This window comes from Artemia franciscana, chromosome 16, assembly GCF_032884065.1.
Source record: "Artemia franciscana chromosome 16, ASM3288406v1, whole genome shotgun sequence".
Lineage (NCBI taxonomy): Eukaryota > Metazoa > Arthropoda > Branchiopoda > Anostraca > Artemiidae > Artemia > Artemia franciscana.
In genome coordinates this window covers 14,039,726-14,052,975 of record NC_088878.1, presented here as the reverse complement: position 1 = coordinate 14,052,975, position 13,250 = coordinate 14,039,726, and the positions used below count along the sequence as shown (strand labels likewise).

General features: G+C 36.2%; 1 protein-coding gene across 1 annotated transcript in view; it reads right to left on the bottom strand.

Moving 5' to 3' along the window:
* Positions 1–831: 831 nt before the first annotated feature.
* LOC136037101 (glycerophosphocholine phosphodiesterase GPCPD1-like) overlaps positions 832–13,250 on the bottom strand; it is a 93,199-nt gene continuing 80,780 nt past the window's right edge. The window contains exons 10-13 of the mRNA XM_065719557.1: positions 11,215–11,345; positions 9,905–10,040; positions 5,573–5,733; positions 832–1,550 (exon numbers count right to left, since the gene is read on the bottom strand). Coding sequence (XP_065575629.1) covers positions 1,496–1,550; positions 5,573–5,733; positions 9,905–10,040; positions 11,215–11,345 — 483 coding nt within the window. The 3' untranslated portion in view covers positions 832–1,495. The remainder of the gene's footprint in view (positions 1,551–5,572; positions 5,734–9,904; positions 10,041–11,214; positions 11,346–13,250) is intronic.

Here is a 13,250-nt window from a genome sequence, read left to right as displayed (position 1 = left end):
AGTCGAATGCCTCCCTAAAAATATTTGTATTGAAAATTGCATATCGTTATGAGACGTTATTTGAAGAGCTTACCTTTTACATCATATTTCCCTAGCCACGGCCAAGAATCGAACCGCAACACCCACGATTTGCAGGCACCGCTTTATCCACTCGGCCACGACAAGGAATAGTGTCCTCCCAAAGGAGGACATATTGAGAATTATTATTATTATTATTTAAGAATTAACGACGCTTCTTGACTACTATGGTCCCTGCGTCGGCCCTGCAGTGCATTCCTGCAGCGTGATTCGATCTCTGGGTCCCGTATTACCAAGCTAAGGTCAAATCCACTGCGCCACCACAGGACCATATTTTATAGTCAGGTCTCAAGATTTAAAAATTTTGCCGTTATAGACGTAAATGAAGACAAGAAAAAAAAAAGAAGAGAAAACAAGAAAGAAAAATAGGAAAAGTAGCCTAAGTAGGCTGTTAAAGATTTAAAATTCCTTTTCTATTTTTATGTTTTCTCTTCATTCGAATATGGTTAATAATGAGCGCAATCTCAAAGCCAATTATCCTTAATTATTTATTACAAGTTTCGTTCAGAAAACCGGGGAAAGACAAGAACGGATTCTTTCTCACTTTAATAAAAAGGAGGAGATTGAATATTATCCTCTTATGATCATCTGAAGGGTTGAACTGGTTGTTGTCTGGAAGAACTGGTTGAACTGGGAGGGTTAAACTGGTGGGATGAACAGGTCATTAAGAATTGATCATGATCATTGTTGATGATAAACCTAAACAAGCTTTCAATTGTAGTTTTTTAGGCATAAAAAAGACAAAAAACAGAATACAGCAAGACCATTGTATAAAACAAAACAACTAAATAAAACACCCAAATACAATTTCTTAAAAGAAACTATAGGCTAAACAGAAAAATATGACCAAAACAAAAATTTTCACAAAATAGACACTTTCGAATGCAGTCCATTCGAAAAAAAAGGGAAAGGCTGGGGAGAAGATTAACCAAAACAAGACAAAAAGATGGGACAAGTTTTTTAAGCAGGCCTGAGAAAGCAAACAGTTCCTTATTCACCATAAAAAAAAAATTCATATTAAAAAAAAAATGAGTATATAACTTTCTTCATTTTTCCTGTTGTTACGTACATGAAAGTGTTGTTCTTTTTTTTTACTGGACGTATTCATAGTTATAGAAAAAAGTACAGGTTGAAAAAAGAGCCTCTTCAAATGTTTAGAAACTTGTCATATTCAACAAGCTTTTGTTGGTTATTTAAAAAGAGCCTCACGTAGCTAAAATCGCATGATTTAGACAAAAGACTTTAAAAGAAACGAATTAAAATTCATTTCGATCATACTCTGCAAATCTGCCAGCTACTTTAGAGAAAACTCTCAAGTTGGGACATCCACACACAAAACATAGTTACAAGTAAATAATAATTTCATGTAGACTGAAGGCTTTGCGGTTTAAAGCATTTCCAAAATTCTAATTTTTGCTTAGGCGAGGAACGTGGTTTCATTTTCCTTTTCCTTAACATGGTATTCATAAATCCTAAAAGAAGAAAAAATTAAAATTATATGATTTTTTAAAATCCTTTTGATATTTTATAACAAGATTTAATGTTCTCTTCCCAATAAAATTCCTATAATAAAAATAGACAAGCGATAATAAACAACCGCAATTTCTACACAAGAAACGAAACAACGATGCAGGTTTTTGTTAAACAAGGGACAGTCTGTGCTTTTGCATTTTTTTTTCATTGCATCATTAAAAAAGAAAGAAAGAGGAAACAAAAGCGAAGAGAACATAAACCAGGAAAACTTTTCAGCAATCAAAAATGAACGAATATCACTATGAAAAATATCCAACAAGGTCAAGCTATCTTCATCTGAAAAGATACAGAGAGAAGAGGAATAAAGAACTAAGGTATGATAGTCGTAAGAAATGAAGGAAATTAAACCACCAGGGCCACCAATCAAAAATATTGTATAGGGAGTGGCTTTGGTGGTATTTTTTTAGATTTTTCTGTATGAATATAGAACGATAGCGTTTTTCTGCCAAATAGAGGGGGGGGGGGTATTTTTTACAATTCTTCGGAATAAAAAAAAAATCTAAAAAAGTCATTTGCAAGATATGGGGGAGGGAACATTGTCCCGTTCCTCTAGCCCCCCCCCCCCCTGTCGTTGGGACTCCTGTAAACTACTATAAAAAATCCAGCTGAATGAAAAAACAAGAGCTAAGAGCTCATTTGGCACTTGTGACGAAGCGAGAAGAGCTAAGAGCCAAGAGATCATATGGTATGACATCTAACAAAATTCTATGAATCAATAGATTGATTTAAAAAGGAAAATAAGAAGCTTAATGCCGGTCAGGATTTAAAATAAGAGCTCTGAGTCACGATGTCCTTCTAAATATCAAAATTCATTAAGATCCGATCACCAACTCGTAAGTTATAAATACCTAATTTTTCCTCTCCCTTTAGCCCCCCAGATGGTCGAATCTAGGAAAACAACTTTATCAAGTCAAATTGTGCAGCTCCCTGACACGCCTACTAATTTTCATCGTCCTAGCACGTCCAGAAGCACCAAACTCGCCAAATCACTGAACCCCTCCCCCAACTCCTCCAAAGAGAGCGAATCCAGTACGATTCTGTCCGTCAATCACGTATCAAGGACATTTGTTTATTCTATCCACCAAGCTTCATCCCGATTTCTCCACTCCAAGTGTTTTTCCAAGATTTCCCCCTCAGACTCCCCCCAATGTCAAAAGATCTGGTTGGGATTTGAAATAAGAGCTCTGGGACATGAATTCCTTCTAAAAATCAAATTTCATTAAGATCCGATCATCTATTTGTAAGATAAAAATACCCCAATTTTCACGTTTTCCAAGAATTCTGGTTTCCCCCTCCAACTCCCCTCAATGCCATCTGGTCGGAATTTAAAATTAGAACTTTAAAGCACAAGATCTTTCTAAATATCAAATTTTATTAAGATCTGGTCACCCTTTTGTAAGTTACAAATACCTCAATTTTCATAGTTATCCCCCCCCCCCAATTCCACCAAAGAGAGCAGATCCGGTCCTTTTATGTCAGTCACGTACCTTAGACAGGTTTCTATTCTACCCATCCAGTTTCATCCTGATCTCACCGCTTTAAGTACTTTCTAAGATTTTCGGTCCCCCCAACTGCCCCCCCCCCCCCAATTACGCTTGATCCGGTTGAGATTTAAAATAAGAGATCTGAGTTACGAGGTCCTTCTAAATATAAAGTTTTATGAAGATCCGATCAATCCTTCGTAAGTTAGAAATACGTAATTTTTCTTATTTTTCAGAATTAACCCCCCCCCCCCCAATAGAGCGGATCCGTTACAATTATGTAAATCACGTATGTAAGACTTCTGCTTATTTTTCCCACCAAGTTTCATCCCGATCCCTCCAATCTAAGCGTTTTCCATGATTTTAGGTTCCCCCACCTCAAACTTCCCCCAATGTCACCAGATCCGGTCAGGATTTAAAATAAGAGCTTTGAGACACGATATCCTTCTAAATATCAAATTTCATTGAGATCCGATCACCCGTTCGTAAGTTAGAAATACCTCATTTTTTTCAAATTTTTCAGACTTAACCCCTCCCCCAACTACCTCAAACAGAGTGGATCCGTTCCGGTTATGTCAATCATGTATCTAGGACTTGTGCTTATTTTTCCCACCAAGTTTAATCCCGATCCCTCCACTCTAAGTGTTTTCCAAGTTTTAGGTTTCCCCCTCCCAACTCCCCCCAATGTCACCAGATCCGGTCGGGATTTAAAATAAGAGCTCTGAGACACGATATCCTTCTAAATATCAAACTTCATTGAGATCCGATCACCCGTCGTAAGTTAAAAATACCTCCTTTTTTCTAATTTTTCAGAAATAACCCCCCCCCCAACTACCCCAAAGAGAGCGGATCCGTTCCGTTTATGTCAATCATGTATCTAGGACTTGTGTTTATTTTTCCCACCAAGTTTCATCCCGATCCCTCCACTCTGAGTTTTTTCCAAGGTTTAGGTTTACCACTCCCAAATCCCCCCCCCCAATGTCACCAGATCCGGTCGGAATCTAAAATAAGAGCTCTAAGACACGATATCCTTCTAAACATCAAATTTCATTGAGATCCGATCACCCGTTCGTAAGTTAAAAATACCTCATTTTTTCTAATTTTCCAGAATTACCCCCCCCCAACTACCCCAAAGAGGGCGGATCCGTTCCGATTATGTCAATCATGTATCTGGAACTTGTGCTTATTTTTCCCATCAAGTTTCATCCCGATCGCTCCACTCTAAGTGTTTTCCAAGTTTTAGGTTTCCCCCTTCCAACTCCCCCCAATATCATCAAATCTGGTCGGGATTTAAAATAAGAGCTCTGAGACACAATATCATTCCAAATATCAAATTTCATTAAGATCCCATCACCCGCTCATAAGTTAAAAATACTTCATTTTTTCTATTTTTTCCGAATTAACCGGCCCCCCACTCCCCCCCCAGATGGTCAAATCGGGAAAACGACTATTTCCAATTTAATTTGGTCCGGTCCCTAATACGCTTGCCAAATTTCATCGTCCTAGCTTACCTGGAAGTGCCTAAAGTAGCAAAACCGGGATCGACAGACACACCGACAGAATTTGCGATTGCTATATGTCACTTGGTTAATACCAAGTTCCATAAAAACCTATAGATAAAAATACCAGAAAGTTAAATAGTAATTTAAACGTAAACACGAGGATCATAAAAACGAAAATATAGAGAACTACACTCTTACATCAAAGGTAAAAAGTTAACTGAACTAAAATAGATGAAAACTGATCCATTGAAAATAAATTCTATTGCGAACGAATATTCCTTAAAATACTGACAGGAGTTATTTTCAATTATATTTTGACACATTTCACCTTTCATTTTCATTTTAGCAAACTAAGTCTCTGAGTAAGTTTTGATAAGACTTTTGTGTATCCTGCTCGAGTCAGCTTTCTTTCTGCTTGGGAAAAAATTGCTTTATGGCATATCAGATGTCACATCAGTGATAAACAAGTGATCTAAGGTGATCGGTGGTCTATTCGTGAAGGCGATCTATAGAGGTAGCACTTCCAGAAAGCCCAGAAAGAGAAATAAAAAACAAACATATACAGAACAAATAAAAAAGAATAAAAGAAAAAAAATATTGAAAAAATGAAGAGATTCAGCAAAAGCTGTTGACTGCGTATTTTGAAAACCATGGGCCACTCAATCCTGAACAACTGAACAACAGAGAGAGAGAGAAAGAGAGAGAGAGAGAGAGAGAGAGAGAGAGAGAGAGAGAGAGAGAGAGAGAGAGAGAGAGAGAGAGAGAGAGAGAGAGAAAGAGAGAAAGAGAGGGGGACAGGACAGAGGGAGAAAAAAAACTGAGGACTAAATTGTCCGGTATACGGAAATGAAAGAGTTACCAGAGAAAGGAAGAGTATGCATACAGAGGAGAAAAAATAAGAAAAAAAAAAAAACAATGAGAAAATTGACCGTTAGCAGAGACAAATGATGACGGGAAACATAATTTAAAAGGGCTTACTTATCATAAATAATTCCGTCGACACCTAATTTTTTCATTTGTCTAATAATGGCTTGGTCGTTGTTGTCTTCGCCCCAACAGAAAAGAGTAAGTCCGAAATTCTTGACAAATCGGACTTGACTAGGATCGCGAAGAATATCCTCCGCATGCACATTTATACCCTAAAGCGGAAAAAAAAGGAAGATAAGTTAAACTGACATACTTAAAGTGGGGTTTGGCAAAAAACAATTCAACAGACAAAAGAAAAGCTGAACGTAAGATTACTTCACTTTTACCGTTAAAAAAGAAAAAAAGTAACTGAAAAATAATTCTTTGATTTTTCACACGACTAAATTTATTTTCTGCATTTTATAACAGGAAAAAACAAATGAACACGTGAATTAGGCTAGATACTAAAGCGTTTATCAAAAGAACACATAAACTCTCAAGGAATAGTCCCCTGTTCTGTAAGCCTTGCTTAAAAGCAATCCGGACCAATTGTAGGTACGGTAATTTTATCCCTTCTGATACCTTACTGTTACAATCATTACTGCTTTTCTCTTTCAAATAATCCGTTCATAACCAATAGCCATTTTTTTTTCAATTACATTACTTAGAATAAGAGTAGTCTACAAGCCATTCAAAATTTACGCATTTACAAAATTATGAGCGCCTACCAAGTGCTTCGCACTTTCTTCCCGATCAGCAAAGCTCATCTCTATTACTTAGGGTCCTCCTAAGCTTTACTCAGACGAGAGACATTTTGTCTTGAGAACAGCCACCAGACATATGACAAGAATAGTGGCAATCAGTGGTAATAATAGACAATCAGACTTAAATAGGCGATTTCGCCTACTTCAAACACCATAGGAAACCTTTGCAGGCATCATTGAGAAGAAAGTGTAAAGAACTCGCCATAACAAATGCTGACTGAAGTCCATTGTGAATTAACTAGCCTAAGTGCCTGTCGGAGGACGGATATAAAAAAGAATATGTGCAGTATGTCAAGGACCACAGAAAAAGTAGTTTACTCTCTTCTCCCAAGCACAAAATCATAGCCCCCTTGTACCCCCTCCAAAAAAACACACAATAACTTACAATTGTAAGGCTAGTACTAAGCGCAAAAAATTATATAACTGTTATTCTTGCAGAAAAAAGCACAAGCATCCCAATGAGAATTTTCCTCCTCTTGTATTTACAAGCGCCACCTTTCTCTCTATGCTCATTTTCACATAATTTATGATTCATAAAATAATATAATACTTATTCAGATTCTACTTGAATCATTTTGTCAAGATAAATAACACTTCTAAGCCTCCTAAAATATACCAAAATGATGGGAACCACTGTTTTTTCTTAATTGATATAAAAAGAAAAAATCATTTTAACGATTTTAACAGTCTTTAATTCGACTTACTTCTGGCTCATCCTTAACCAACATGAGAGTTTGGTCATTTGTTTATTATCTCTAGTGAGGGTAGGGCTAAGTTCTGACAGACCTTGAATTGTAGTGCCACAAACCCATGCAATGTCACCCAACGAAAAAATGTGGCTTTTTTTCAAGGCCACCAACTGAGGAGGACAGTACACCCCTTCCACTTCCTATATAATTGAAAAAATGCTTTTATTTCAAATTTTCGTAAAAAAAATCGAATAAATTATACATCCCAAGATTTTGAAAACACTTTTACATATATGGTTTTTTTATAAAAAAAATTTAACCACCCTCCTCTTTTCCATATTCTTTGAACTGGCGTCATTCTTCACGAGGACAAATTTTTAGTTTACTTCTGCTTCAAATCAGAATTCATTTTTTTTTGTCCACGCCGACAAAATTGTGCTTAAAGTTGCGGAAAACCAGTACAGTTAGTATTCTTTTTCAGATACTCATTCAATAAAGTATTCTTTTTCCTAACTGTACTTTAGAAAATTTCGTTTTTAATCAGACATAACACCTGCAATTCAAATATCAGCTTCGCTTGGTCACTTTTGCTGGACAAAACTTATCATTTTCAATCAGAACTGTTAACTTTGTGCAATATTTTCGATAGTATTAATCAATCCTATTGTCTGAAGCTCAATTTAACCAAAGAAAGACGACTAGAAGGCGGAATATATTAAATGTTAGGAACATCAACATGCTATATATTCAGCTAGCGATTTTTCATTTCTGTACAACAATCTTTATGATATCTGGCAGGTAAAATACGTAACAAATAATTTAAGCTTGCAATACCATCATTTGTTTTTGTTAGTCAATATCTCTACCCCTGCTGCTAGCGTAAGGTCTATAATCTATATATATTTTCTCCTTAGTTTTCTTCCAGTTCTGTGTCGTTTAGTATAGGTGATCAGTATCGTTCAAATGATCTCTCCACTTTTTAGTAACAACGAGCAAAAAATTGAGTTCAGTGATCGGCAACCTTTTTAGTTCAATTGGCTTATAGTCTTTTCAAGACTGTAAAAAATTCATTTAAGAGCCGCACTTGGGGTGTAAAATGTATCCATAAAAACGTATGTGTTGTTGAGTTTGCAACCATCAAAAATATCTAATCAAAATTAAATATAAAAAAAATTCAAATATGTAACCAAGTAAAGTAAGACGGCACTAGACCCTTAAGGTCCAAACCGGCGGTGCTGATCTCCGTTTCATGGCCCTCCAGCCAGGAAGTGCAATGGGGGGTTGGGGGCCAACCATCCTGTGCTTTCACACACCCTTCCTGCTTACCTGCCCCAGATTTCTCCAGGTACCCATTTAGAACTGCGTCGACTCTGGCTGAGCTTACAGAGTCGCGCCACTGACCCCCCGTCACAAACTAAATAACTGGTCACAACTGGGATTGAGCCCGTGCCCCTTGGACACAGAATTCCCACGCCAGCGCGCCAACCACTCAGCCAGGACAGCTATAAAATCAAACCAAATATGTAGCCAAAAAATCAAATATATAATCAAACCATTAATTTATCATAAACTTATTTTCTAAAGCCGAATTTCAAAAATATATAAAAATAATGCCTGAGCAAAACTTTTGAAAAGAGCATTGGTAGTTTTTGAAGCAAGCTGACCATGTTGTTTAGTTTACTGAATTAATATTTTGACCTAGGAACATTTTCATTTTCGGTAATATCAACTCATTTTAAGCTGGATCTGATTATTCATTTTATTTTTTTCTGGGCCTTTTTGGGCCCTTTTTTTGGAGGAAGTAATATTATTTTTTCTTTTGCATTAGGGCCCTCTTCACCAAGAGACTTTATGATATAAGTTTCGAGTCAATCCTATAAAATCAGTTTTTATCCCTTTTTTTTTTAAATTAAGCTCCTTTGGCTCACAGACCTATGGATACAAATTCAAACCGACCAGGAGCAAAAGGATTTTGACCCAAGGAGCGATCCTTAAAAATTCCAACCACATTTAGAGCTAAGGTCAAACATAAGCGCCTTGTTTCTATTATAAAAACATATCCGTAAAGAGGGTTATTTACACAATTTAGGATCTTTGCCCCTGGGCTGAACAAATCTTTTGTTTGTTTGTTAATTTGCAAACACAATTTCATTAAAAAAGATTTCATTACCAGTCTTAAAAGTACCGTATTGCATCTTGGTAGATTACTACTAAAGAACAAAAGAAAAAAAGGAGAAAAATATAATTAGAAATAAAACAGGCTGTTAAAAGTTCACACAAAGATCGAACTAATCGAGCTCAGGTAGAAAATTAACTAACTATTCTTTATTTTCCACTTATCTTTACCACCAACAGCTTTTAGCTGTGCTATGCCCAAGCAATATTGCTCAAAGTTTATTCAAGAAATCACCCTTGACAAATGTGCCCAAGAAACTGTTCAGGTACGACAGCAAACATTTCAGTTGAAAAACAATATCTCAAGGGAAATGAACACGAAAAGTGAGCCGTGAATACAGAATAATGAAATCCATCAACTGAGGAATGACTGCTTGTAATTAAAATTTATTTTGTAGATCGTACAGGATATTGCAGCATATATAGTATTGCACCACCAACAGGATTTTCCACCATCAGATGCATATAGTTGTACATAGTGGTCAACAGAGTTACCATTATGAATTACCATATTACTTAGAAAAACTATAAGCAATTTGTGTTTAAAATGAAGAGGTTGCCCGAAAATTGATAGTAAAAAGGGACTTAAAAAAAAAATTCATATAACAACTCTATTGCAAATGTCGACAACCGATACAGAAGAAACCCAAGAATCAAAAGTCTAAAATTTTCCTTTCAAAAATTAAGAAAACAATGTTTCTATCAAGTTTAAAAGGAATTTCACCCGTCCCTGGCCCAGCTTCTTTATAAATTCTAGATATATTTTCTGACCATACCAGTATGTCACAACTCAAAGCAAAGTATGTAGAGACAGGGATACAATTAGTTCTTGGATCTTTGTATGGCTCCATTCTCTGGCTAACACCTATGGTCAAAAACAGGACAGGATACTTGTTTTGCTTAGTCCTCAGCCTGAAAGACAGAGAAAATAAAAATGTGAAAGGACGAAAAAATAAGCAAAAGTGAAGGTATCAGAGACAATGCTCGATAACCTTTAATATAAGTTAATTTTAGTTAATATTTGCGTTGCATCCATAAAACTCAGTAGCCCCGTTTTCATTTCATTTAATCCCAGTAGAACCTAAATTACTAAAACTTTCAAGCAGATTAAAGACAACGTATTTACCTTGTCTATGTACCCTCATTCAAGTTAAAATTTCATATTCCGTGCAGTTCCCAAGAGAATTCAGATATGGTAATTTAACGATATGGCAAAACATTCGCACCTTCGATTTACTTTGCTACTTTGCCGTGAATATGTTTTCAGTTTCATAACAGCTAATAGTGCAAAAACGCTTATGTTAACCAGACAAAATTTAGTAGCCTCTTCCACCAACAACAAAATTGAATCCTAGAAAATCAAGCTCCCTGCCCTCCCCCCCTCTTCCTTCTCCAACATAACCTGAAGGCTCCAACTCAATCCCTCGAGTTTTCCCAGAGAAGTTGTATAAATGGTATTTTGATAACCCAAATTTATCTAGTGTATTTTGATTTGTCTCTCCCCTCCCCTAAGCCCTTCATCTTTCACTTACCTCCAAAGAGTCCCTGAGAGTTCTAGCTTTATACCCCAAGCTGTTCCAGAGGAAGCAAGTGCGTCATTTTCAATATTCTGACAACACATATTCTTTTTTTTTTTATTCTTTTTTTATTTACCTTGCTACTTAACCGTGTATAGATTAAAAGTCCCACCGAAGCTTATAGCACAAATATATTTTGGCAGAACTTTGACAAAAATCGTCTAGTCCCTTACGCCAAAACACAAAATGAAATCCACCCGCCCCACATTGACCTTCCTTTCCCCAATGGCAACTTAAAGAATATAAATTTGCAAATTTGGGGAGTCTTGGCCTAGCGAGCGATTTTAAAGAGCTCCTAGCTGTTCGAACAACCAAGACCAAACATGCCCATTTTTTCGACTAGAATATATGTGAGTAATGAGTAAATTACATAATTTAGAGCCAGTGCATCCGGATTTCCCATTAAAAAATCTTTCTGTAAAAGCTTTAATTCGTTTTTGAATCAAACCCCAAGCAAAAATAAGGACGTATTTTTTGAAACAATAACTAATCTACATATACGAACTTACATGACACATATGTCAGGATGAAAGCATGAGAAAACAATTTTTCTTTTGCCGGCATGGCGAAGAACAGTCATGACAACTTGATCGACGTAAAGATTTGGATCAAAAGGATGTTCTAATTCGTATGTTCCGTCCTGAAATTTAAATAATTTTTCTGTTAATGTTAAACAAAAAAATTTTTTTCTTATTAACTGAAAGCGCAGATATGGAAGATCTCTAGACCTGTTTTGACTCCATGAATCTGTCGAACCAAAAACTTTGTTTCGGAAAGCGGAACAAATGCAAAAAACTAAAGATGTAATTCAGCAGAAGAAATAACATGTAAAGAAATCTTAAATAGGAACATATCGTAGAGCACCATCGTTAGAGTACTGTCTTTGTTCAAATTTGGTCAAACATTTTTTGGTCAAATAAGCTCTCTTTGATAGTGGAATAGACAGTATAAGAACAAGACAAAACAAAGAAAAAACGTACTAAATATTTGGGTGTAGCGACCGTAAACTCTGGATAAGATTGTTGCAGAAAAAGTTTTCAAGCCAGTAATCATAAAAGTTGATTCTATACTAAACAAATTTCACACGGTCTATTTACAGATTAATTTAAAAAAGTTTTCCCACAAAACAAATTTTTCAACAAAAAGTAAATAACAATATTAAACCAAAGATGAGGAGAATTAAAGTCAAATAATATTTCAAGCCTAAAAATACCATAAGTCACCATCAATAAATAAATGAAACCCAAAACGAACATATATTACAATGAATAACCAAATCAAACTCAAAACGAGGAGAAGGTAGGAGTAGTGCTGACACTCCCCTGCCTTGAACAGACTCAAAAGTATTTTGCACTTTACTGAAAACAATCCTTATTTCCAGCTCAATGTTTTTATTTGTTAAATCCAGATAACATTTTAAATATATTTTGTTTTTAGTAAATTGCAAATTATTTGAGTCTTTAGAAGTGATGAAGGCGTCAGCCCTACTCCTCTTAGTTTCTACTCCTTTTGAGTTTGGTATGGGGGTTATCAGCCCTACTCATGTTATTTTTGGCCGGTTATTTATTGTAATTTCTATTAGTTTTGGTTACATTTATATATTGATGGTTATTTATGGTAGTTAGTATTTTTTTATTTATTTATAGTAGGTATATAGTGTAGGTTATAGTGTAGGTAGTTATTTATGGTAGTTTTACCCTTGAAAAGTATTTAACTTGATTTCTGTCATCTTTGTTTTAATGTAGCTCTTTACTTTTCGCTGAAAAATTATTTATTATTTATTTACGAATTAACGACGCTTCTTGACTACTAAGGTTCCTGCGTCGGCGCGACACAGTAAGTGATCACCTTGGCTTGTGCTTTAAGGCTAACTTCTTCCCGTGTAGGCCGAATAAGCCCCAAATTTATGCTACCAAGACTGAGTGGAATAAAATAAACGCCGACCAGTATAAACAGACATGTGATGAGATTCTCGGAAAGATAAAAGTTCCCTTTCAGCTCTTGATGCATGGCTCGAGTGATTTGGTAGCACTAGACATTTATTGTACTGAGATTATACATGCAATGAAAACGGCTGAGCAGGCTTCTGTACCCACTCGCCGTTTTAAACCTGGAATCAGCAAGCCTGGCTGGAGTCGCTCTCCTAAAGTAAGGCAAGCCAAGGCTCGTGCTAAGTTTTGGCTGAGATTATGGCGCGATTGCGAGAGGCCTAGGTCAGGTGTAGTGTTTGAGCAGTTCCGCAACACGAAAAAAACTTATAATAAGTCTGTAAGTGATCTTAAAGCTGCCGAAGCCGAACTTGCTTCCCAAGAAGCAGCAAATAATCCTGTATCTATGTGGAAGTCTTTTAGACAGTCTAAACCAGTGACAAACCCTGCTAGTAACATACCTGAGGAGCAGTGGGTAAAACACTATAGTGAAGTTTTTGGGATCAAACATGCCCAACTAACAACCGAAAGTGATAGCGAGCTCTCACGAGCTTTTGCGTCCCTCTTGAGCCAACGGAACTATTTTACCGTCTCAATAGGCGAAGTGCTCCAGGTTT